Below are 27,847 nucleotides of genomic sequence, written 5' to 3' on the forward strand. Positions count from 1 at the left end.
TTTCATTCGGTGCTTGATGGGAAAACGAGGCGTGCCATAGGCCGGTCACTCCGCTGCACTTCCGTGTTCTTGAGGAACGAGCGGGCGAAACAGCGTCGAGTGACTCGTACTACTCGTACCTGTCTAAGCCACCTTCGAATGTCGGAAGCAAACTTCTAAAATATTATTTGTTGCTCCGAGCTGAGAAAGTTTGGAAGCCATGGCTGACGGACGAGACGAGGAGAACACAGACAGAGTGCAGGAGCCACAGGGCGCCGCTGGCGGAGAAGGTTTGTGAAAACATGGCTCCATATCCACTGGCTATATAACACTTTTTTCAGACTAAAATGAAAATGTATGTCAACGATTCGCTTAAAGGAACGCAATGCTTTCTTACCAGGAAAGGGCGATCCCGTTTCAAAGTGCGCTACCTCTGTTACGCCCAGCCCTAAACCCTGATCATACCCTGATCATACCCTGACCACCGAGCAAAACGCTGATAACGTGTTGCCATTAAAACACCAAAGCACTCCAGATGATTTGGCTGAAAGCAGGGATTTAAAAGACGATTGACTAAAAACGGTGACAGGATGTGACGTAATATCATCTGTGGCGTTAAGGTGAAGAATGTGTGTGAGTAGTGTTATGTGGGACATAGCTTGTCTTCTGCACTGTTGAGGGTGGGTTATCTTCTGTGAGGTTTGGTACACACATAAAACAGGAAGCCCCCTTATGAGGTCCACTTAGAGTCAGAGTCAAAACATCGAGTAGGATTAATTTCAAGTTTCAAGTTTTTTGTTATCAATTAGTGTCCCACATTACTGTATTTCACAATATCACGAAGTGGGCAATGTCCTTGTTTACCTGATGGTTAATGTCCTCTCTGCATGTGTCAGGTTGGGTTACAGAGCACCTTACTGAAACTGTTTACTCCATCAACAAAGCTTCGCACCTTTCACTTTGAAAACAGTTGCTGCTTCTCTTCCTGCCCTTTCCTTTCTGATGTTGTCTGTATAAAAAGCATGTTATATCATATAAAATACTGTTGTTACTGCTCTACTTCCAAAATGAATCTCACCTGTGGCTGTGTTCCTCTGAGTTCGGACTCACAGCGTTTTATTTTGACAATTTACCAGAAACTCTCTCACATTCTGGTGCCTGACTTCCTGTCTGCTTGATGAGGTTAGTGCAAATTGACACGTGCTGGGCGTGAATCTCTTGCGAAGCAGCACGGGACAATGCTTCTGGGTATGGCAAGCTAGAAGTGACAGTGAAGCGGGGAGCGACATAAATAGCGGTGTTTTTATTCTACAATAACGATTCTCTCCCTTGGTTTTTGTCAGCCACTGAATTTGACTTAAAGACAATATCACGATAAATTGAAGCTTTTTCCTCGATTAACAATTAATGAACGATTATTACTTTTTTTGGGGGGGGGGGGGGTAGTTAAATATGCTCAACGTCGCACGCTGCAGTGGGAGAGCCCTATGAGGACTACACAAGTTTCTCGTAAAGTATTAGTAGTAGTTTGTTTTCGTTCTTGCCACCTCTGGAACAGATTTCTCTGTTCTCTGGATCTGTAACAAGCTCTACAAAGCACTTTTATGTTATTTTTACAGCAAGGGGACATCACAGAAACATAATAACTTAAATAATCATCACAAGTAAAATTACGTCGGTTAGAGGGTCTAAATGTCAGTTTCAATATATTTTCGGTTAATTGCCCAGCCCTAGCTTGTGGCCAATTGCTGATCAAGACAAACAGACCAAATCAGTTCAGCAGATTTGTGGCAAACTAAGTTACTTGTTGTGTAGTTACACACTAGGTTCTTTGAGAATTTATGACCAATTAGGCATTCTTGATTGTTGGTGGTTTACCCAGTTGGTAGGATGTAAACTTACAACTTAACAACCCTATTAACCCTTTACCTGCAGGCCTGTGCTTATGTAGTGTAGTTTCTGGCTTGTATATGGAGTTACACACAACCACAGAGTCTTGTGTCAAATATTTCAAAAAAATATATTTATCTGATATATTTTTAAAAGTTAGAGGACGTGTTTGTCCCGAACAACACGAAAGGGGGTAAAATTTGCCCACAGTGTACTGTTGACCTATGAAATTTTTTAAAATCATATTAACAAAATTTATGTAAAATTAAGCTTGTTGAGCAAAAATGATTCAATTTGCTCACATATTGACAAAGTTATGGCCAAAATAAACAGAAAAATTACTCTCAGAGGACAAAAATGTCCTGAACATATATATATATATATATATATATCCCTTATGCACTGTTCACATATGTATGTTCACATACATTGTTCACATATGTATATATGTATGTATGTATGTATATACACATACATATATACACTGCTCAAATAAAAATAAAGGGAACACATAAAGAACACAATGTAACTCCAAGTCAATCACACTTCTGTGAAATCAGCCTGTCCTGTTAGGATCAACACTGATTGTGAATCAATTTCAGCTGCTGTTGTGCAAATGGAACAGACAACAGGTGGAAATGAGAGGCAATTATCAAGACAACCCTTATATAGACCCCGTTCACACTGGGGAAATCAATCCAGCTAGAGCGGGATTTGGCCGTATCTGGATATATCCTGATTTTTTTGTTAACACTGTGAACACTGTGAACACTGCGAATCCGGCTATATCCAGCTTGATTTCAGATTGATTTCATTCTAGCCAGATTGGCTCAAATGTGGCTCAGGTCTGAACGCAAATGCAGATAGCGAATCCGGTTAGCGACATGCTACTTCCAGTTAGCGATGTGCCACTTCCGGTTTACGGGGAGCGACACAGGACAAAAAACTGCACGATGCATGCCTACATGCGGTCCTACCACGGCCTGAACGGATTCTTTATGTTACAAGGCACCACCTAGTGATTTGGAGGACCGCAAACAAGCCGGATTAAGCCGGATTGAGTGCGGACACGCTTGTGTGATAGCCAGATTTGAAAATAGGTCTGAACGTATCCAGCTTGAAGACTATCCAGATACAATCCTACTCTAGCTGGAATGACTTTCTCCAGTGTGAACGGGGCCACAGAGATCAGGGGCCAGACTGCAGGTCAGCATGCAGGTCTTGAGACCTGCAAAGAGAGAGAGCGAGAGCGAGGCACAGAACTACGAGGAAGACAGTAAACACAGTACACAGAAGACAGTAACGTAGAGCAAGAGAGACTTCACGGGCCGGACTGCAGGTCAGCATGCAGGTCTTGAGACCAGTGTGAGCCAGACTAAGGAGAGAAAAGGAGAGGTTAGAGGGTGAGAGGGAAACTGCTCAGTGGATCATGTTTGTGCCCTCCGACAACGTAGGCCTAGAGCAGCATAGCTGTGCTACACACTAGGTCTAAGGCTAACTGTACGCCTTACTAAACAGAAAAGTTTTAAGTCTAGTCTTAAAGGTGGAGGCAGTGTCTGCCTCTCGGACCCAGATTGGTAACTGGTTCCATAATAGTGGTGCCTGATAGCTGAAAGCTCGTCCTCCCATTCTACTTTTATGAATCCTAGGAACTACAAGTAAACCTGCACTCAGAGATCTGAGTGTCCTATTAGGAACATATGGTACAATCAGGTCCTGCAGATACAATGGAGCAAGTCCATGAAGAGCCTTGTAGGTTAGAAGAAGGATCTTGAAGTGTATTCTTGAGTCCGCCAGTGAAGAGACGCTAGAACAGGAGAGATATGATCCCTTTGGCTGCTTCCTGTCAGAACTCTAGCTGCTGCGTTCTACAATAAAGAGTTGCAGTAGTCCAGTCTTGAAGTGACAAAAGCATGGATGAGCTTTTCAGCATCACTCTGAGAGAGGATGCTCCTGATCTTAGTAATATTACGCAGGTGAAAGAAAGCGGTCTTGGAGACCTGCTTAATATGAGAGACAAATGACATGTCTTGGTCAAAGATGACTCCAAGGTTCCTCACAGTCGTACTGGAGGCCAGAGTAATTCCATCCAGAGAGAAAGTATTATCTGATAAACTAGTTCTGAGATGTTTAGGTCCAAAAACAATGACCTCAGTCTTGTCCGAGTTTAATAGTAAAAAGTTGGAGGACATCCAGTCCTTTATGTCCTTTAGACACGCCTGTAGTCTGACTAGCGGCTCCGTTTCCTCAGGCTTCATGGATAAATACAGCTGGGTATCATCAGCATAACAATGAAAGTTTATGCCGTGCTTCTGGATGATGTTTCCTAGAGGGAGCATGTAGAGGGTGAACAGGATTGGTCCGAGCACAGAACCCTCTGGAACACCGTGATTAACCCTTGTACCTGTGGAAGACACATCGTTAGCATGAACAAAGTGAAATCTGTCAGATAAATATGATTTAAACCAGCGCAGTGCTGTTCCTGTAATCCTGATCTCGTGTTCTAATCTGTGTAGCAGGATGCGATGATCTACAGTGTCAAAGGCAGCACTGAGATCCAGTAGAACGAGTACGGAGACGAGTCCCCTGTCCGATGCCATGAGGAGGTCATTAGTGACTTTAAGCAGTGCTGTTTCTGTGCTGTGATGGGCTCTGAATCCAGACTGGAAAGCATCGAGCAGACTGTTCCTATGCAGGTGGTCATTTAGCTGATTTACAACAGCTCTTTCGAGTAGTTTGGAGATAAAGGTGAGGTTGGAGATTGGTCTGTAGTTTCCTAAGACGTCCGGGTCCAGTGAAGGTTTTTTAAGTATCGGAATGATCACAGCAGTTTTAAAAGCCTGCGGTACATATCCTGTTTCCAGAGACAAGTTGCTCTGTCCTAATATAGAGTCTCCGATCAGAGGAATAGCATCTTTGAGGAGCCGTGAAGGGATCGGATCCAGAAGACAGGTAGTAGGTTTAGACTTGCAGATGCTGGTGGTCAGCTCAGGGAGGCCGATGGGCACGAAGCAGTCCAGAGTTAGATCAGGATCCGTTTCCAGAAGTGGCGGTCACAGAGAGATTGTGGTTGATTTGTCCTCTAATAGTGGTGATTTTATCGGTGAAGAAGCTCATGAAGTCTTCACTACTAAGAGCTGCAGGAATGTGAGGCTCCACAGAGCTGTGGCTCTTTGTCAGCCTGGCTACAGCGTTAAAGAGAAAGCGCGGGTTGTTCTTGTTTTCTTCTATTAGTGATGAATAGCAGGCTGTCCTGGCTTTGCGAAGGGCCTTCTTATACGTCAGCAGACTGTCTCTCCAGGCCCTCTGGGAGTCATCCGATTTAGAGGACTGCCACATCCTCTCCATCCTTCGTGTAATCTGTTTCAGTGATCGGATATTTGAGTTGTACCACGGAGCTAGCCTCTTCTGGTTTGTAGTTTTCTTCTTCTTCAGTGGAGCAATCCTGTTTAAGACTGAGTGTAGTGTGTCTGCAGTGTTGTTGACAAAGCGGTCCAGCTCTGCAGGAGTGATATTTAAGTTGGTACCCCCATCAGTACTTGGGACTGTGGGGAGTACTGGTAGGATTGCTGTCCTAAACTGCTTTACGGCGTCTTCAGACAGACGCAGCACAGTGTCCAGAGCATGGAGGAGATACCAGGAGACAGGCCAGTACACCAGGAGACGTGGAGGGGGTCATAGGAGAGCAACAACCCAGCAGCAGGACTGCTACCTCCTCCTTTGTGCAAGGAGGAACAGGAGGAGCGCTGCCTGCATATGCATGTTTCTGCTCAAACTGTCAGAAACAGACTCCATGAGGGTGGTATGAGGGCCCCACGTTCACAAATGGGGTTTGTGCTTACAGCCCAACACCGTGCAGGGTGATTGGCATTTGCTAGAGAACTCCAAGATTAGCAGATTCACCATTGGCACCCTGTCTTGACAGACGTGACAGAGTCTGGAGACGCTGTGGAGAACTTTCTGCTTCCTGCAACATCCTCCAGCATGACTGGTTTGGTGGTGGGTCAGTAATGGTGCAGGGAGGCATTTCTTTGGAGGGCCACCACCCTCCATGTGCTTGCCAGAGGTACCCTGACTGCCATTAGGTACCGGGATGAGATCCTGAGATTAAAAAAAAATTATATTTAATCCATCCCTATTATAAGTGTCATTAAATAAATGTGGCGGTATTGCAAATAAATAATGATTTTATATAAATCTGTACTTAACTACATATTTATTTATTTCATGGTTTAATTTTCAACTCTTATTTATTTATCTATGGTAATGGTCTTCCATACATCACAGGCATAAAAACAGAGATAATGTGTACTAGTTTAGAGTTTCAGTCTTGTATCACGTTGAACACAGTAAGAAGCACTGTTACTCACCTGAAGCTTGCTCTAATGCTATTTTTACACATAGGAAAATTGCGTGGGCGTCACCATTCTGCAATGCAGCTAAAAGGACATCCATGTATAGTATGACTATGAACCATTAGATGGATCTGAGCTAGCCCACCCTCATTCCAACAAGAAAAAAGAAAATGTGATGCTTGATGTTGGGAGACCGGTGTGTAACAAAGGTGAAGTGCAGCAAGAAGCTAAGGATCTGTGCTTTTTAGAAAACACAGCTGAGCTGACTAGTAGCCCTAATGCCCCTATCCCTTCCCTGTTCCATTTTAGCAAATGGGAATTTACCAGCATTAACACAGACTTAAATATTCTTATAGAAAATCCTCCCAAAGCCTCTGCAATTTTAGGTGCTGGAACCACACACCAGTAGTTACAACAACAAAATGCATCTTAAAGTGTTAGTAGCATAAAAAATGTTATTATGATCTTCTTAACTAACGTTATGTCTCCCAGATGTCTTTGATGATCCAATCTTGGAGCAAGGCGCAGTTGTGCTACGAGGGTAAGTTACTTGCTGATAATAATCCCAGTGCATTCATCCCTTACAAGTCCATGGTCCCTTTGGAAAACAGGCTAAAATAAATACACTTGTACAATGATGGATCTCCATCTACCTAATGGTTTTTGCTGTCTGCCCTCATTGTAAATTGCAAAATACTAACAGCTGGCCAAAGTACACAGTGTCAGGTTACAGTGTTGATAGGTCCATATGTATTATATATATTTTTTGCTGTCTGTCAATGTTGAAGTATTTATGTTAGGCTCAGAAATATCAGTGTTCTTCTGTCCTCTCAGCCCCTGCTTCATTAAAAGAATAAGCTTTTAAGAGTTGTGAGAGTAGATTCTATGAAATGTTGATGTCAATTTGTAAAATACCAGAAAAAAAATAGAAAAATACTAGTAGCATTATGTTTTTTCAGCAGTTGTCATACTGTGACAGGTATGTGATCGAGCGTATAAACACAGAGGACCCCAGTCGGCACGTGTGCTCAGAGGATCTGGGAGGAAGACCTGGTGAACAACAGGATCCACAAATCAAAGAAGTGGTGGAACAGCTGCTCAAGATAGCAGATGATTTAAACAAGAATGCAGAGCTTCAGCGGTAAGTTGCATTGTGTACAGAAGCAAACACTTCAGTCAGCAGAACTTTTGGTTACTGGTTAACTGACAGGAATGACTGCCAGTCAATAGTTTGAACACTGCTTAGTGTAGCTAGTGTGGACCTCTGTGACTGGTTTGTTCACATTTTGTCTGCACGTTATATAAGAGATGTTAATGATGATATGATTATGTGAAAAGTTACAATAATATTTCTGTGAAAACTGACTTTTTTAGGTCATGTTACAGAGCAAATTTAATAAAAAAATATAACATGTACGGTACATAAATATTTACAGCATTTGCCATGACACTGAAAATTGTGCTCAGGTACATCCTGTTTCCACTCATCATGCTTTGGGTGTTTCCACAACTCAATTGCAGTCCATCTGTGGTAAATTCAGTTGATTGGACATAATTTGGAAAGGCACACACCTGCCTATATAAGGTTCAATAGTTGACACTGCATGTCAGAGCACAAATGAAGTCATGAAGTCCAAAGAGCTGTCTGTAGACCTCTGAGACAGAATTGTATCAAGGCACAGATCTGGGGAAGGGTACAGAAATCATCATCCATAAGTGGAAGAAGTTTGGAACCACTAGGACTCTTCCTAGAGTGAGCTAGAGAGGTTCTGCAAAAAAGAATGGGAGAGACTGCCTGACAATAGAGTGCCAAGCTTGTAGCATCATACTCACAAAGACTAGAGGCTGTAATTGGTGCAAAAGGTGCATCAACAAAGTATTGAGCAAATGCTATGAATACTTATACATGTTATATTTTTGTTTTTATTTGTAATAAATTTGCAAAAGCTTTAAATGTTTTTCACTTTGTCATTGTGAGGTATTGTGTATAGAATTGTGAGGTTAAAAATTAATTGAATCCATTTTGGAATAAGGCTGTGAATACTTTTTGGATGCACTGTATATGCAACACCCTAAGTTGATCAGTCCTGCAGAATTTTTCCTAAAAACAAGAGAAACCACAAAATAGGAAGTGGTGTGGAATATAAATAGAAAAAAGAAAATAACTTTTAATCTTTTAACTTTTAATTGTATTAGAATATGTTTGATTTGGCAGAGGCATATTTACCAATGTATTGCATCGTCTTTTATTTTAAAAACACACTTTATGTTTTATAATGTGCACATTTTCAGTGGGTGACAAATATAGACTGCATACAGGACAGTTCAGCAGCCTAACATTTGACCACGTAGCTATGCTCTATATGCACAAAGGGGTTTGCCATTGTTTGGCGGAAATAAGCACTCACCAAATAAATGCTTAATTATGCTTAAAAAGTTGCCTAATATTACTTTATGTGGCACTGTCCAAAAACGTAACGACACTGTCCTTGTTGCTTTTGAATGTGTCCATTTCCTCCAGACTGATCAACCAGGTCCAGGGTAACTGTGCTCAGGACATATTCATGACTGTGGCCAGGAGCATCTTTGCAGATGGGATTAACTGGGGTCGAGTGGTAGCTCTCTTTCATTTGGCCTACAGACTTATATACAAGGTAACTGATCCAGGTTGATAGTCAGCCCCATCACAGAGGCTAGTCATTTCTAAAGAGTTCATCTTCTCTGTATATATCAGCTGCAAGCTACTGCTGCTGTGAGCTCTAGTGCCACTAAAAGATTTCATTGTCTCATTGCAGACTAAAGTATGGCATAAAGCTAACCGCCATATTGATTTGTTTTATAAAGGCACTGACCACCAACCACCTAGAAAATATCCGAATGGTCATCAGCTGGGTTCTGCAGGTCATTAGAGAGCAGCTCTACACCTGGCTTGTGCAACAGGGAGGCTGGGTGAGTGATCGTTCATATATTCATACAGAATACCAGACAGTTTTGCTCAGAAAAACTTATTATTAATATTGGCATTTTGTAAACAAGCCTGACCATGTTGATCAAAAATCTACAAACCCTTTAATGTTCAGACTAAAAATCCAGGTTTCCACACCTGTGACTTGATGGTTTGAAATTACTCATAAAGTGACAAGAACAAGAAGGGTATGTACACTTTTGATAAGGGACCATCTCAGTATTTTTCTTGTTGCTATGATTTGCTTAATAAGCACAACTGTATAAACTGAAGTGTGGGTTGCTCATGATGACCCAAAGCTCCTAACCCTGCTCTCTTTGGTCTTTCCAGGAGGGAGTGATTCGTAGTTTTTCTCGATGGAGGACACTAGCCATTGTAGCATCAGTAGTATTGGTGGCAACCTTTGTTTACTACAGGAGGAGTCGCTGAGCCATTGGACGTCACAGAAAGGGCTACACTCCCATCTCCTGAACACACAATGCTTGTTTAGAAAGACAGTTTTGGAGACATTAATTACAACTCCTTAACCTCCATCTCTTGCACAAGAATCTCTTACACAAGAGTTTCAAAAGTGCTCTCTTCTCAGGTTTCCAAAACAAATTTGTGCCAGCTATCAATTAGACATTCGTTTTCCTTCCCCAATCAGTTGATCTGTATTCTCCACAGATTGTGGAGAACAGTGGTAAACAGTTTTTGTCGAGATGTTTTTTCTGGACATGAGATAAAATTGTAACTGTGATCACACACCTAGAGGCTCTCTGGGTGAAGACATCTGACGACACAGAGGCATCTGAAAATGTGTGGATAACACCAGCATGATTCATCATAATTTAGCTAACTAAAACTCAGCAAAGTAGCTACTGGCCTGAATTGTTGTTTCATGTCAGATTGTGCCTGGAATTTATATTTAAACAGAGTGTTTTTCAGCTTTCCTTTTCAGAAATGTGGTCAAACAGAAATAGTAGCACAGACATGAGCCCAGGAACCCAATTTCATATGAGGGGAGGCCAGTGGCTTAGACTTTGAAAACTTGTCTTTTAAAATATATATTTTTAGAACCACTTTGGATAAAGCAGTATGTGAATTAAATTTGGTTTCGGTTACAGATTATGTAGAGGAGTGCACCTGTTATAGAAGTGAGGACTGAGTCAGTTTAGAAAAGAAATAAAAAAAAGTGCACATTCAATTGATCTTTTTCTCATACCCTCGCAACAACAAAGGGCAGCATACTAATAGAAATATGAAAAAATGTATACTCCTTTATTGCACAAAACTCTGACAGCTATTCACTCCTAGTTCAAGTGCACTGTGCAGGAGACCTCACTGGCATGTTTCTGGGCCATCACATACATTTTTACTGTAGCTATTAATGGATTGTTGTCATGTTAATCATTCATGCCCTGAATTAAACGTAAGCAGAATTGAAGCTCATGTAGAAAATGTTTGTTGTGTAGTTTCTGAGCTCTATTGATAGACTGGAGTTCTTTAAGAGGCTGCTTTTGTTGAATGTGTTTACAGTCCAAAAAGAGTAAGGTTGCTGTGTACAAACCTTTGCAAAGCTTTAAAACGTTTACTGATTACAACAATACACAATTATCAAATGTTGAAACTGAGAAACTTTAAATGTTAAAATGATCATTTTTTAAGTTGTGCAATGCTAAAAAAAACTCTGCAGAACATCTGGAAACGACAAAATGACTATGAAATTACTGTCTGTGTTAGGTTCTAGCATGGACACATTTTGTGAAGGTTATATAACTGACAAATGTAGATATGAAATTCTCCTTTCCCTTTTCTACCAAGAAGCTAATTTTGTTGTTGCTTGTGAGCTTCAGAGAATTTCATTAATATCTTATCTGACACAGGAGCTCTCTGCTTTTCACTTTAGGATACTATAAAATGCAATGACTGGTAAAATGTAGGAGGACAGTGGTTAACCTGCAGAAGACAACCTACAACTGCAAGGGCAGAGAGGCATAACTTAATTCCTACCTTGTGCCATAGACCCCTACTGTAATTTTTTGGAAACTGAAAAACAAACTGAAAACTGTGACACATAGTGTATCCACAGTGGATGCTGAGTGGATGCATCAGAGTCTTACAGTTAAGTGGCCCTCTTAGATTGCAACCAGCCTACACCTTTCCAGCTTGGTTCCCATATAGAGTGTGTCATTTCGCCCAGACTTCTGCAGGGTATGACCATTGTACTCCAGAGACCATAGTGGAATTTGAAGGAAGATGAAGAGCTTGTCTGTTTTTTAAAAATCTATTTAAGATTCTAAGGGGAAAATGAGGGAATAAAACTTGGTGAACAAGAGGTGCCTTTCTGGTTTGGTGGAAAAACTTTTTTTAATAGGCAAATGGATCATTATTTTACTTTTTACATACTGTATTGTTATAATTTGAGGGATAACTTATATGCTGACCATGGGAACAGAAATCTAGTTCCATCTGAATTTTTTAACTACAAACAATTAAATGAATAAATTCAAAATGTATTATACTACTCTGCTAATTGTGTGAATAATCTTTCTTAGTCTTTGTAGAAGATTGACATGACATGTCAAGTGAAGCTGTGAAGAAAACCTGTTGGGTAAAAAATAAAATGCTCAAATGAGATATTTCTGTCAAGATATTTAATTGACAGACATGATGCTGTTTATAAAAAAAGGCAAGTGAGTAGCTGCAGGAATCCAAATTTACACTTTTTAGAATTGTGACATAAAATTTATTTACAATTTCCAGTGCATCATTTTAAAAAGTTGGCCTAAATTTTGTTACTTGGTTACAGGAGGAAGCCTTTTAAAATTAGGCTTGAGCCACCATTAAAGTGCTGGTTTAAGAAATCTCAGGAAGTAACTCAGGAAGTAATTGTACTTAGTGATACAATTACTTGGTCAAGAGGCCATTTACTTCTGTAACCAAGCAATTTCTTCTCTGATTTTACTACCTAGTAGTACAATTCATGTATTTTTTTTCTATGTTGTTGATCATTAAAGTACATTTTGTCCTAAACTTAAGCAAGATTAGGACTTAATTTGGTCAAACTGGTATTATTTAGAAGATACCCATACCTAATCACCTCCAAGAACAATGAGTACTTACGTATGCATCTTAACCTAAATGAAGCTCTTAGCGCAAGTTCAATCAGGAAGACTATCTTCACTCTTTCATCACTTCTTTCCAACCGCCTCTCCCTCATCCTCCTCACACTTGTCCCACCTTCTCCCTCGCCCCTTTCTCTTTCTCTGCCTCCCACTTAATCAGCTGGTTAATATAGAGCAACGCCCCCTCCAATCAGCGGCCGAGCCGCTCCTCTCCTGCCCAATCACTGCTCAGCAATTCACTTAAAAATCTCTCCGTCTCCTCTCCAGCTGTCTTTCGGATCGATTTCGGCAACCCTCCTCCACCCCAAGCTCCACCAGTTCCTCATCAGGACAAGGCCTCTTATCCCCTTCTCTTCTGCTCCTTCACTACCACCAGGTCTTGACCCGGGGGGATTCCTGCCTAAGTGGCCTCATCTCCTGTCCTTTCCCCCTTCGGATGGCGGTCATCGCATCGGGGTCTAGAACGCCAAAGCACATTTCATTCATTCACTGTATTTCAATAAATTCTTTCTCATCTGAACATCTAGTCTCTCCTGATTGAATTACAGATTATGACAGACAGGCTGGACAAGTTGGTAAAAAACTTTTGTCACAGCTACAGATGCCTTAATAAAGATAAAATTTGGACTGTCTAAACTTGCTTAAATTAAGAAGTCAATTACATTTCTCAGTCCTCCATTTTTAATTGATCTCAATTAAATTTCATTCAAATGGTTGATGCAAGGCATCTGGACTTATAGAGTTTTCTTAAAGACGTTTCACTGCCTCTCCAAGCAGCTTCATCTGTTCACCTTGAATTAAGAACAATCAAATTTGGCTTTCATGAGCAGCATCAAGTTGGGGTCTGTTTTGTTGTCTGAATGCAAATTAATAAGAAATCTATCACCATGTATTTGGACTTGGGCATGCAGGAACAGAGTACTGTACTGAATAGAGTACTGTAACGAATAGAGTACTCTATTATAGTACAGTCCAAGAACAAGCTATGGTTTCTCTATCAGGTCACCAACCCAGGAAACAAATCTTTCTGTCCACCCCTACCCCCCTTAGCATGCCTTTTATAAAGCCAGATTGGATAGTTGAAAACATTTCCACCCAACAATCCTATACATTTCCAGCATCACAGTGTAGTAAATCTCCAAGTAAATGGTGTGGCGCAATATCAAAAATTGGCTTCCACTCATCCTTCATATATCAAGTCAGAGCCTAAGTGAACCATTCAAGCTTTAGGTTGTTATTTAGGTGGTAGCCCTTTTACATCCTCTTCAGAATTGAATCCCCCTGGCTCATTGGAACAACATGTAATCCTTGTGTTACAAATGCATATATCATGATATATGCAGTCTCTGCCTGCAATGAAGCTTGTTTTCTGTCGATGTGGAATCCAATGTATTACAGCTGACAAGCTTTGTACGTATTGATGCATAGTATATTGTGCAGGCACATGTATAAACAGAACAGAACAGAATAGTCATTGCACAGTAAGATACAACATCATTGTGGAAGGAGAATGACCCAACTTACTTTATTTGGAATACATTTAAAACTCAAAAAAACAAATACATACAGAATCACAAAAGTGAAGATTCTATGTCCTATGCATAAAAATCTTATGGTTATGCATATTGTCTCTTCTAAATTGTAAAACCTGGCACAAGATATAAAATAATTTCTATAATGTCACGGCAGTTTTGGTGCTGCTTCATTTTATACTGCACTTTATAAATTAGACAGTGTTGCATTCTTTCCCTTTATTTCCTGTGTCTGTAGGCAGTGCTCTGTTCATTTTTTAATCAGTGGTCACCTCTTCATTCCAAACAAACTCATCTTTCCGTGTGCAGAGGCTTTGTTAAGAAGGAGCACTGAGTACACTCCTAGTGTTTTTTTATTAAATGTAAGGGGGTTTTATGAAGACAGCAGGATGCAGCATCCCGTTCCGTTCAAGTATCACTCTCCACTCTGCAGGTCACAGTACTGGCTGGTGCTGGCATCAACTCTACCAGATGCAGTCTTGCAGGACCTACATTTAGTCCCTGCTTTTACAACATGAAGGCAGGGGCTTATGTACACCCCATGACACATCCATCAACAGATGTCTCAGAGCTGATGTCTCATCGCTTGTGAAAGCTGGGACTGTGAATGATTTGAGAGAGTTTTCCAAAGGAGTCCATCACATCCAAAGGCTCTTCTGTTTGTGCTACAGTTAGTTGGTGATTGCCGTGTTTAGAGGAAGAATTCAGATCCAGGGTGCTGATCCTGGGAAGGAACTGAGCCAGAGCTGGAACACCTCGGTCCAAGCCCTGCAGCCTCTGCCGGTGGTTTCCCAAACTCAGTAGAGCTCCATGTCTTTCAGAGATGTAGATGTTATGTCCGTCAGGCAAGATCTGCTCTCTGAAAGTGCAGTCTTCTCTGATGTACATGTGCTGTAAAGAAAGACGTTCACATGTAAATATGTTAGTTCCACTCCAATATGTTGCACTCCAAACTGACCTTTTAGCTGAAAGGTAATGTAGCAGTGAGGATAATAATGTCTTTGTTGAGCCAAAACCTGTTTTGGACTATGGTAATTGCAACTTTGTTCCTGATCCAGTTTTTTTATTTCAATATTTTTCTCTATTCATTTTGAAATTATCAGTTAAACTTTGTGGTATTAGATTACATAAGGTCTTGTAATATCTATATCCCAGGACATGAATGCTGTGGGAATAGGGGAATGTGAGGCTCAGCAAGGGCCCTTGTTCTCAAGATGTTTGGATGTTTTGGTGGATTTTAGAGAGAAGCCCCTTTTCATTTATATAGCTATGTAAAATGCGCTGCTTGTTCTTCGACAGCTGTTTACTTTGGACAACAGTGGCTAGCCAGAGGCCAAGGTTGTTGTTGCTGCTGCTTGGCCTTTCCATTCAGGTTTTTCACTTTGCAAACACATTCTACCCTGCACCACACTGAACAAAGGTTGATGAACTGCTTGAATGTTTGAATGAATGGCTGACTGGCATGCAATGTTTTCTGAACATGGAAGCTGATTAACAACATTTGGCAAGCAAGGAAGACAATGAATTAATAGAAGTCTTGCATAAAAATCCTTTTGCTTGCTAGGTATTTAAGGACAAATTGAAAGTGCTGTTATTTCAGCAACATCTCTGAAGCACTTGTAAAATGTAAAAAAGAAAATATCATTTGTTTGACTCCTCTAGCAAACAGGAGCTTTTCAGGTCTAAGGAGTCGCTGGAGAATTGTGACTGGCTGGTGAGAAGTCAAGAGTTGGGACATAATGAAATAATGTAGTTTATTACAGGAACTGACATTGACATTTACTGAAAATAATTCTGCTGTGTGTTTAAGTAAATTAAAAAAAGTTCTGTTTCACTTGTGTATCAAGTTTTTGTGTATTCCTTTTCTGCTTTGCAAGTATGATACAATTGAAGTACATTAGAACACACTAGAATTGTATATTGCACTAAATATTTCTTAATTGTATATATCCTATGTCTCATAAAAGCCAAAATATGAATCCTCCTGCAGTCATCATTTGACAAAATGACTCACTTGTCAAAATTATCTCACTTATATCTTGATATGTGACATTTTTTTGCATCAATATGCTTACCGATGAGTACAGTCTGCCATTGCTTTCTATGCAGAGAAACCGTGCAGTTGCTACCCCTTTGATGACAACGCAGCCTGGATCCACCGGACGGATCTCCAGCAGACCTGCAGTAAAAAAGTTCATAGAATGAAAATGTCTAGCCAGTACTGCAGCAAAATCAGAGTTTTCTCTCTGCTAATGGGTCTTAAAGTGTTTGACTTACTATACAGAGTCTGATCCACAGAGCCATGAATTTCTCCATCCCCATTGATCAGTAGATGCAGTCCTTGCCTAACAGCGTACAGGTGCCTGAGCCGGACCACCTGGCCCCAGCCATGAGAAATGTGCGGCCCCTTGTCCGAAATGGGCATGCAAACAACTCCAACAGGAAAAAATATGTTGACAACACTCACAGTAACCACGAATACCAACATGATTTCTCAGATTCTCTAACAGTTATGTCGTTGCTCCCTCCAGCTGGCAGTGAAGTCAGACTCATCCTAACGTAGCCTTTTAAATGTGGCCCTTATCAGCTCTAGATAACCCTTTTCCGAGAACCAGACCACAACACACCCCTACACGGCATCCAACTGAATGGCTCTTCACTGACCTCAGACAGTGCCCAATGTGTGTCTGCTTTTACAGTATTATAAGGCAGCATGCAGCACTTTGGTAGCAATGGTAATAGTTATATTGTTGTTGTTCAGCGTGGTCTGGCAATGGGAAGACTCTCTATCTGAGTAAACCTTGGCTCTTGACTGCATGTGTCTTATACTGATGACATGTTGCATAATTACGTTACATAAAATGCTGCCAAATCGCACTCTGTTAAATCGCACGTTTTTATTTGTGAATAGGGTAAAGTCTACAGATTGGTCTGAATCCAAGCACAGCTGTGAGACTAGGTTACTCCACACTAAAATAACAGACTTCTTTCCGCTGTTATCACATTCTGGCCTATGCTTCCACTGCACTGTGTAGAATACAAGTTAAACTGTAATCAGTGCAAATATTACTATTCAGCAAACCCAAGGCCCAGATTTCAAATGCTTATCTCTGACTACTTTTTTATATTTGGTAAGTTGATACTTGGTAAGGAAAAATGGCTGTTATTTGGGCACCTCCTCAGAAAACCAATATACCATCTTATTTATATTTAAAATCTTCACACTTTACTTCTCCCTAACCTTGGGTTAATGATGGAAAAGAAAAGTTAGGGTCCCATATGTAATGGATATAATTTATTTATTATTTCTACTTAACTCCAACACAAAATATTTCACCCTATGCTGAGTAGCTGGTAAGGTGTTTGTTTTATTAAATCCTGAGATTCATTTTTAGTTATTTATATCTTTAAAAAACAAATGTCTAAATGATGAGATCCTATGTCCCAGCCTGCTTCTTTACATCCTCATATGAGTGTACACAGTTTGCCAGTAGATGGCACCCTAAAATGAAAATTGATTTCTGGTAAAAGGCACTAGAATAATATCCAGGTATTTTTCTGAATACAAGATGACCCTGATTAACAGACATAGAATTTCTAGGCTGATGTTGACTAATAATTTTAAAAATGAAATAGTTTTACTTTCATAAAAATATGTCTGGCCATAATTTAAAAATTCATATTCTGATTATGACTAATTTGCACTGGAATGTTTTTGAAAAAAAGTGTGATCAAATGATGACATTTTATATTTTAAGGGTTAAAGGTCCACATCAATGTAGTTTGATAATGTTCTGCAAAATCTGTAAAACCTTTATTACATGCATATTATTTAAAGTCTTCCCTCCATGAATTATCTGGAGAGACATGTTTTAATTAGTTATGATTTTAGGGCTGTCATGTAGAAATGATAATGAAAATGAAAATGTAGCCTCTTCATGTCAATTAAACATACGTAAAAAGACTCGATATTAAAAGCATCTTACAACACATTTATATAAGCACAAAAGAATTTCAGCCATTAAGTGGACACTTTATGTACATGTATGTATTCAATTCTACAAAGAAATTTTAATTTATTGCTTTTACTTTAAATTAGCAGTTTTTCATGTATTGCCTTACTTGGTGATTGTTTGTAATTATGTGTAATTACTTAGTTTTGTATGTAAATACAATACTTATATCCAAGTAATATTCACTAAGCAACTTCATTGGCTTAGTTACTTGATATTTCCAATTAAAATGTAATTGGGTGAACTCAGTGAACCTGGCAACCTTTACCTGCACTTGGAGCATGAGCCCCTCCCTACATTTCAATCTTTCTATCAGATATATATGACCATATTAAGTTGATCTTCTAGCAACAAATAATTGTGGTAATATAAGATCAAAAATCTAATCGTGCCAAATGTGTTTTCAGAGGATGTCAGCCAAGAAGCAGTGAAAGAGGACTGCAGGAATCACATCATGAAGATCACTGTCATCATGGCACAGGAAAAACAACCAACAATTTTTGTTTGCATTCAAGTGTCAAATAAAAACATGTTTTTGATCAATATTAAAGTAATATTAAGTAATGCATTCATAATAAATATAACTTAATAATTACATAGAATATAACAAAGAAAATGTTAACAACACAGTAAAAAAACACAGAAACACCAGCAAAGGGGGTTCCACAAAGTATTGACTCAGGGGGCTGAATACTTTTGCACACTGCACTTTTCAGTTTTTTATTTGTAAAAAAAAAAACATTTAACTCAAGTTTAATTTTCGTTCTACTTCACAATTGTATGCCACTTTGTGTTGGTCTTTCACATAACATTCCAATAAAATATATTTATGTTTGTGGTCATAATGTGAGAAAATGTGAAAAAGTTCAAGGGAATAGAGTATTTTTCCAAGCCACTGTACGCTGCTCAAAAAATAAAGGGAACACTTAAACACCACAGTTCAGTTCAATTCAGTTTTATTTATATAGCACATTTTACTATCAGAAATGGTCTCAAATAGCTTCACAGAGGCAACAGTGTCAAGGAAAAACTCCCTTTTAACAGGAAGAAACCTTGAACAGGACCCGACTCATAAGGAAAACCTTCCTGCACACAGTCAGCCGGGTAGAGGAGGTAGACAGGACAGAGAGGATGAGAGAGAGAGAGGAACAAACATGCACAAACATCATACATTACAGAGAACAAACATGACAGTTGATTGATGTTGAAAAGCAAGCTGAAACAGTGATTATATTACAATGAATATGTATATATATTGTCACACCATAAATAGTAATAGTAATTTGATAGTAATTAAAACAAAGATGAGCAGCAGATGCTGGTGTAGTCAATGAGCACTGGAATATTCTCATCGAGACCTGCAAAGAGAGAGAGAGAGAGAGGCACAAAACTACAAGGAAGACAGCAAAGAGTTTATGACATGAATTACCAGTATGAACCAGACTAATGAGAGAGGAGAGGTCAGAGGGTGAGAGGGGGATTTGAGGGAAACTGCTCAGTGGATCATGTTTGTGCCCCCCGACAGTGTAGGCCTATAGCAGCATAGCTGCAGCATAGCTGCTATAGGCTAAAAGTTACGTTTTATCAGCCCTATGATACCTGTATTACCACAATGTAACTCCAAGTCAATCACACTTTGCGGTTTGCTGTGTCCATCTGCAGTGTCCAGAGCATGGAGGAGATAACAGGAGACAGACCGGTACAACAGGAGACGTGAAGGAGGCCAGAGGAGGAGGTCAACAACCCAGCAGCAGGACCGCTACTTCCTCCTGTGCAATGAGGAACAGGAGGAGCACTGCCAGAGCCCTGCAACATGACCTCCAGCAGGTCACTAATATGCAATATTATATATTGTTTCTGCGCAAACCGTTAGAAACAGACTCCATGAGGGTGGTATGAGGGCCCGTAGGGCTTGTGTATACAGCCTAACACAGTGCAGGGCGATTGGTATTTGCCAGAGAATACCAAGATTGGCAGATTGACCTTTGGCGCCCTGTGTTCTTCACAGATGAGAGCAGGTTCACATGTGACAGACGTGACAGAGTCTGGAGACGCCGTGGAGAACTCTGCTGCCTGCAACATCCTCCAGCATGACTGGTTTGGTGGTGGGTCAGTAATAGTGTGGGAAGGCATTTCTTTGGAGGGCCGCACAGCCCTCCATGTGCTAGCCAGAGGTACCTTAACTGCCATTAGGCACCTGGATGAGATCCTTAGACCCATCCTGAGACCATATGCTGGTGCAGTGGGCCCTGGGTTCATTCTGATGCATGACAATGGCCTCATGTGGGTGACGTGTGTCGGCAGTTCCTGCATTAAGAAGGCATTGATGCTATGGACTGTCCTGCCCATATCCCAGACCTGAATCCAACTGAGCACATCATGTCTCGTTCCATCCACCAACACCACTTTGCACCACAGACTGTCCCGGACTTGACTGATGCTTTAATCCAAGTCTGGGAGGAGATCCCATAGGACAACATCCACCGCCACATCAGGAACATGCCCAGGAGTTGTAGGGAGGTCATACAGGCACGTGGAGGCCACACACACTACTGAGCCTCATTTTGCCTTGTCTTGAGGAGTTTCCACTCAAGTTGGATCAGCCTGTAATGTGATCCACTTTAATTTTGAGTATGGTTCCAAATCCAGACCTCCATGGGATAATAATTTTGATAATTGATAATTGATAATAATTGATAATTTTTTATGTTATTTTTTTTCTCAATATTCCACTATGTAGATAGATTTTCAACTGGAATATTTCAGTCCTTGAGACCTAGGAGTTGTTATTTTAGTGTTTCCTTCATTTTTTTTCTAACAGTGTAGTACTACATCATAAATGTCATAGGCAGGTGATGACAGTAGACACTGGGTTTGTCAGAGGGCCGGATGCCATTCAGCATTTTGATCTGGACAGACAAAGACCTGCAGAAAGATATATAGAGAGAGAAAGAAAGTGGGCAAGGGAGAAACAGTAAACTATGAGAAAAACTGGACACAGTACCATGAAATAATGGATCATACGTCGGCCTGATGAGAGAGAAAGAAAGTATGTTAGGTTTTTGTAGTGGTGTGAACCCAAAAGCAGACTGCAGACTATGAAAAGTTAAGCTGAGGTTTAATTTGAGGTTGAGTAAAACAGAACTTGTAGTGGCTGTTCAGAGTTGGATGGGGCAGGCTGGCAGGCAGGCTGGAGCATTTCCAGGTAAGTCTCTTGAGCAGAGAAGTAAAAACAGAATCACTAGAACAAACATGATAGTCAAACACTAGAAGATGCACAAAAGGATTTGCAGAGACACAAGGTCACTGGGGCATGAGAGTTATCCAACACGGTTAACAATCCAGCACCGAACTGGCATCCTCCACACGCTTATAAGGAGTGAGGAGAGTAGACAAGTCACAGGCACGCCAGTCGCCAGCCAGCAGGAAGCCAAGCCCAGATGCCAGGAACAAAAGGTGACCTCCCCAGAGGGAGTGCGAGACTTGTCAGCAGGTGCAAAAAAACAAGGTTTATCTGCAGGTGGAAAACAAAGGACAACTAAACTAGCAACTATGGATCTCACAAAGACAATCTGGCACAGGGTGGGCAGGTAATCAATACAGGTGGGAAGTAAAACACAAGGGAATACACAAGGAAGACAGGACTTTCAAAGTAAAACAGGAAACAGACTAAACTACAGGAAACATCACACAGCCAGAAACACAGGATGACACAGGAAACACGAACAGAAAACTCAAAAAATACGAAAATATCCAGTAAATCCCATAACACAGATCATGACAACTATATGCTTTACTAAACAGAAAGGTTTTAAGTCTGGTCTTAAAGGTGGAGGTGGTGTCTGCCTCTCAGACCCAGATTGGTCCTGGCCTAATAGCTAAAGGAGAACTTTAATGCCTATTCTGAATTTTACCAGAAGCCAGTGAAGAGAAGCTAAAACAGGAGAGATATGACCCCTTTTGCTGATTCCTGTCAGAACTCTAGCTGCTGCATCCTGGATCAGCTGCAGGCTGATCCCATTTCCTCCACCAACTTGTGTATGTGTACTTAGATGAAATTTAATTTTTTTGCCAGGGACATCACCGAGCATAGGTGGCATGTTCAGTTGGTGCTCCAGTGGCTATTTGTCAAGGCCGGGAAATGTCACGTGGATTCACTTACCTTTCTGGGTTTTGTGGTTGCAGATTGTGAGGTGAGACCAGATCCTGAGACGGTAAAAGCAGTGATTATTGGCCACTCATTCAAATCGCAAGCAACTGCAACATTTCCTAGGGTTTGCCAATTTCCTCCGACGCTTCATTATAGAAACTACAGTTCTGTGGCTGCATCACTCACTGGTCTCACGTTACCCTCTTCACCTTTCCATTGATCTATGCAGGCAGAAAATACCTTAAAGAAACTCTTTGCAGGGAGCTGAGACCATTGTGCCCCTCCTGTGTGGTGCACACGGTACTGTCAGGTCTCCTCCATCTGGTTTGGTTTTATTTGGAAAGTTAATCAGTTTTCAGTTATATTTTGTAGTTACTAACCTCCCTCTAGTTTCAGTTTCTGTTTTTGCATTAAACTTTCGATTTTTTCATTGATTTTCAGCTGGGATTCAGCTGATTTGAAAGAGTGCCACTTTCTCTCCAGCTGGATACCTGCTTTAATGTTCGGATATTTAAATCATACCACAGAGCGAGCCTCCTGTGATTTGTAACCTTTTTCAGTGGTGCAACCATATCTAACACTGTATGTAATGTTGCTGCAGTGTTGTTGACAAAGCAGTCAATTTCTGCAGGAGTAATATTTAAATCAGTACGCTCTGTTGTACTGGTACATGGGGTTAAAGCACTGATGGGATTATGTCCTAAATCTGTCTACAGTATTCTCAGAGAAGTGTCTGCTAGAAAACCGCTTTGTTGTTTGCTGTTAGGTCTGTTAGAGTAGGTTAAAAAATGTGGTCTGAAAGGTGAGGGTTTTGAAAGCATACATAATCAAATAGAGAAGGATCTAGAATGCTGGTCAAAGCTTCTAAATTCTCTTCAAGCCCACAACAATAATCAAATTATCAATTTTTATTCTTCAATTATTGGGAAAACTACATCCTCTCATATCTAAATTCATATGGAATGGGAAGAGACCAAGTTTAAAACTAAAAACCCTTCAGCGAGATAAGACAAAGGATGGATTGGCTTTTGTGCTTCGACCTTTGTCTGTATGGTTCTGGTGCCTCTGCCTCATGGAAATTAATTGAGGAGAGTCTTTCTTTGCCCTACAGGCTTCAAGACTTGGTGTACGCTAACATACCTCCTAAAGAAGCTAAATAAGACATAGGCCCTATGATTTCCTACTTTCTCTCCTACTCTCTCCTTGTTGGAGAAAAGCCTTTTTCTTTCCCACTGTGAAGGAATAAAGGAGTTAATGTATTCAAAAACCTGTTTGCTGATGATGGTTTGCATACTTTTAAGGATTACAAGATGCATTTGACCTACCTGGTTCATCATGTTTCAATTAAGATCTGGCCTGAAGGCATACTTATAGCACGTCTAACCCATCTATTACATAAACTATTTGTGCCACATAGCCAAACACGAGGGATGGTTTCCAAACTTTAGAAATTTATTTCAGATCCTCATGCACAACTGCCAGTCGAAACTACATAGGATAGGGACCTCCCCTCCACAGGACAGGAAGAACTTTGCAGGGACACAGTATAGGGACACAAATCTTTGACTTAAAAAATGTTGACTTATGCATACTCAATACTGTATGTTTCGTTTATACATGCATATTGGTTTTGTCCCAGTGTGTCTGCTTTCTGGAGACAAATCTCTATTGTCTTGAGCGATATGTTTAAGGTCAATATCCCCTTATTACCATCTGATATGTGTTTATAATTTGTTTATAGATTGTGTGTCATGGATATTTTGTATTGCACATACTTTTAAAGATGCACAAAAAAAAATGATCAAAAAACACACTGCACATAGCCAGGGTGTAGGGGATCATTGGTAATTTTTTTAGTGGCACTCATACTAGTCTGTGTTTTGAAAAACTGGTCTGGAGTCACTTCCTCTTTGCCTTGGAGTCATCAATGTACCTACAAAGCCAATAGATCCTATATCTACAGCCTTTCATTCTGCTGACTCACTTTAGCTCAGCATTTAACTCATCCTTCCCATAAAGACTGCTGACCAAACTGGCAAACTTCGGCCTCCCTCTCCCTATGTGCAACCCCACTCATTCCAGCAAAACCATCCATCTTGCTGATGATGGTGAGGTTCATCTCTGGAGTGGGTGAATCTGCATACCTCACGACGTAAAGCGGTTGATTTAGTGGTGCATAGAAAATTACAGTGTCACATGCACCACATATCACTCTAAGAAATGAAGTCTTACATTTAATTAATCAAGTTATGAACAATAACACTCCTGAAGACCTTTTATGACTCTGTGGTGGCATCAGTCAGTCTGTACAGTGTGGTCTGCTGGAACAGCAGCATCACTGAGAGGGAGAGGAAGAAGCTGGACAGAGTCATCAGGAAGCTCTGTCCTGGGCTGCTCTCTGGACTCAGAGCAGGAGGTGGGTGACAGGAGGGTCCTGGCAAAACTGACATCCATGCTGGACCATGAGTCCCACCCCCTGCAGGACACCCTGTCAGCCCTGCAGAGCAGCTTCAGTGGGAGACTGCTCCACCCTCGGTGTGTGAAGGAGAGATTCAGAAGGTCTTTCCTTCCTGCTGCTGTCAGACTGTATAATAAACATTTCTGATTTTTTCTGCAATATTCATACACCACAGTGTACAATAAATTATTTATTTAGTTTTTGAGGCACTATGTATAGTTTTCTTACAGACCACTTCTACGTTTACTCACCTGTGCAATAACTGTTAATATGTATACTGTTTTTTGATTCTATTCTATTCTATATTTTATTGGTACTTTATTTTATCCTGTATATATCTTTTCTTAACTTATCCTTTGCTGTCTATACTGCTGTTGCAAAAACACAATTTCCCTATTGTGGGACTTATAAAGGCATTCTTAATCTTATGTTTTAAGTACCTTAAATACACTCTATAAAGGAACTGTAGAATAACTCTATTCTATTCTATTCTATTCTATTCTTTTTTCGTAAACAAACACAATGTTATTAGTAATGAATATTCATTTATTTCCATCTTTGTAAAGGAATACATATTTCATTATTACCTAAAATATGTGTTCCATATTATTAGCAGCACATACCATATTAAGCAGAGACTGATCAAAATGGTCTTGTAGCAGACTGTTCCTCCCTTTGTGTTAAGGATAGGTGGTGTGACCATCAAGAGACAGGCCAGTCAGATGTCTAAATTATTTGCAGTAATTAGAACCATCAAGAGAGCCAGCAAGGCAATTGTGGCTGTGGCAACTGTTAGGAATTATTTTTTGTCTTTTCTTCAGTGACTATTTTTTCCTTTATACAGTGCCTGTTTGTTCTGTTATATTCTTCGCCCTAAGGGAATAGGAAGAAAAAGAGGCTATATACCAACAGCTACCTCACAAATAACAAAAACTCACATCAGTTGTGGCTTTCACTCAGACACAGGTACTCAAAACAAAATGAAACAGAACAATGTACACTATAAAAATCTTCTCAGGAATGCAGAGAAATGCACATATTTCATTTAGGGGGTAATCTTTTTATTGTCAACTTCTCTTAAGTTGGACCTTAATTGTGTGCACAGCACATACATATTACATTTTATTGAGCCCTGTATAAAACTACAAGACAGCTGATAAAAAGTAATTGATACAAAATTGTCCTAAGACCAGAGAACTCAGGATCAAAGATATTACTATGTATCACTTTCCCTAAAACGAAAGTTAATAAAACAATCCAGGTACACACACCAGGGACCACTGAGCAGTTCCCTAGTTTCCAAGCAGCCTTCTGTATTCACTTCAAAGGGCTGTCTGAATGAATGCGGATAGAGTTGTATGCTTCCCGCCCTCCTTCTCTTGCTTGTTGTATGTAGTCAAAACTGTCATTTCATAAATGGATAACCCATAACTTGAAGATAATGCACTGCATCTATAATGCACTTGCAGTGCAGAAAGTGTGGTACACCAGATCCAGACTGCTGACTAAACTGCTTTTGCTTGACTGTAGCTGGATAACCAAAAGATCAGGTGGGATAGAAAGCTGGCCCTGGCAAAGCAACAGAAAGGCAGAAAGGCATTCTAAACTGATGCCCGCCATGCAAAGTAGTGACACTGGAGAACACTGGGCCCAGCTGAGAGTGCCAGACACATCAGTAACCCTGCATATATCACTGCTCAGATGTTGACAAAGAGATCAAAAAACCTTGCAGTGACAGAAGATATCTTAAAAGACAACAGAGATTTGTACGCTTATTGATGACAGTGAGCTTAATTCCGTCTTTACAACAATGTTGGCTTGCAGGAATCAGGCAATAAAGCCACTAGAGCATTTGCATGATATTTGCTTGAGCTATTTGCACTTGACTAGCTAACGTCTGCTTTTATTGTGGTTGACCCGTGTCAACATATCATCACTCCTACCAAGGGACCAAACAGGGAAAACAATAAAATCCAAAAAGTCATTGTATGTGGAATGTTAAAAGTGAGATTTTAAACATCTGAATTAGAAAGAAGGAGACACATACTTCTCCCTAGTCCTTTATTAACCTGTGTAATTGTGACTGGTGACTTTATTCCTCTATTGTGCCAAAGTGAGCCAATCATAAACACCTTATGCTCTCAGACAGCAATTCCTCCCTAGCTCTGTTGCTTTAAAACTGTCCCTCCCCTCAAAAGGAATACCAGCACCTTCAGTTACTGGAGGTTATATTTACAAAATATATAAAGAAAAATATAGGGTTACTGGCCCTAGCATATAGTACTGTCCAACAGCTGTCTGTAAATATTTCTCCCATGATTATCCTTTCTAAAAGTAAATCACAGGTTAAAGATAGCTGGAACGTGACAAGGCACAACTAGGACAACATGGCCACAAGAGCTGAGCTATAGTCAACCATAGGGACCCGGAGAAACAAACACAACACTAGTGCAGCACAGACACTGCTGCAGGAAATTAACCAAAACCTGGAAGGAGGTGAAAATGGAAACAGGTCAAAGTTTGCATCCTTGACATAACGTGTTCTATCATGATTCTGTTGTCTAGCATGGCACAGAATGGACTGCAATGGAAATACAAAGAGTCTACTAAGACTCTAAAAGGAATACCTTGCTGTCGTGTAAGTTACAAGTTTACAGTGTGTTAAATATGACACTACAGCCAGAAGCAGTTACTGTACCTTGGCTTAGCACTACAACTGGAAACAACAAATGTAGAATGTATCAACATTCTACTTAAGCTCACTTGTATTCTATTTTCTTCAATCCATACAAAAACCATAATGTAAAATCAATGTTAAGTGGGCCACATTACTGGCCTTGTTTGGCTACTTCTTGGCTTGTTGATGGTGATGCCAAGATTCGTAGTATGTATTAATTAAGCAAATGAGCTTTACAGGTGTGGTCTGTAAGCATAGCAAGGTCAAACTAACCATCTGCTTACTGTAGCTTACTTTTTGATGAACAAACTCCCAACAAACAGCTACATGACAATGAAGAATGACCTGGCATGAAGAATAGTCTAATTCAACAGTCAAGGCTAAGGCTTGACCTTGCATTTAAACTCCCACATTCCCTGCTTATATAATGTCACAGAGGATTCCTCTCTCTATCGGTAGACTTATAGATCTGACTGAGACTGACAGGGGAAAAGTTCAGAGTTCACCACCCTCCTCCCCCCAGCAGACCTATAAACAGACCAGTTAAGGTTGTTAGGATCTTTAACTCCCCCCCACCCCACCCCCACCCCCAGTAATGTGACACCTCATTTAATTAGGCCCCAGTGCCACACAAAAGAGCCGAGTGCACTGGGCAATCAGTGCCACTAAAGACACCAAAGACACTCAGTGTCACAAGTGTCTTTTTTCCATTTTTTTCCCC

General features: G+C 40.4%; 2 protein-coding genes across 2 annotated transcripts; one reads left to right on the forward strand and one right to left on the reverse strand.

Annotated features, from left to right (window-relative positions):
* LOC114433265 (apoptosis regulator BAX) lies at positions 1 to 11,695 on the forward strand. The gene is made up of 6 exons (XM_028401744.1): positions 1 to 269; positions 6,717 to 6,765; positions 7,204 to 7,365; positions 8,746 to 8,878; positions 9,069 to 9,173; positions 9,520 to 11,695. The coding sequence occupies exons 1-6, from the start codon at positions 200 to 202 to the stop codon at positions 9,616 to 9,618; spliced, it is 618 nt and encodes a 205-aa protein (XP_028257545.1). The 5' UTR covers positions 1 to 199; the 3' UTR covers positions 9,619 to 11,695.
* Positions 11,696 to 13,793: 2,098 nt separating this feature from the next.
* On the reverse strand, positions 13,794 to 16,511 carry fgf19 (fibroblast growth factor 19). Its single transcript, XM_028401743.1, has 3 exons — positions 16,106 to 16,511; positions 15,904 to 16,007; positions 13,794 to 14,719 (listed from the first exon to the last, which is right to left on the reverse strand). The coding sequence occupies exons 1-3, from the start codon at positions 16,314 to 16,316 to the stop codon at positions 14,408 to 14,410; spliced, it is 627 nt and encodes a 208-aa protein (XP_028257544.1). The 5' UTR covers positions 16,317 to 16,511; the 3' UTR covers positions 13,794 to 14,407.
* Between the last annotated feature and the right edge of the window lie 11,336 nt (positions 16,512 to 27,847).

The sequence above is a fragment of the Parambassis ranga genome, chromosome 3 (genome assembly GCF_900634625.1).
Source record: "Parambassis ranga chromosome 3, fParRan2.1, whole genome shotgun sequence".
NCBI lineage: Eukaryota > Metazoa > Chordata > Actinopteri > Ambassidae > Parambassis > Parambassis ranga.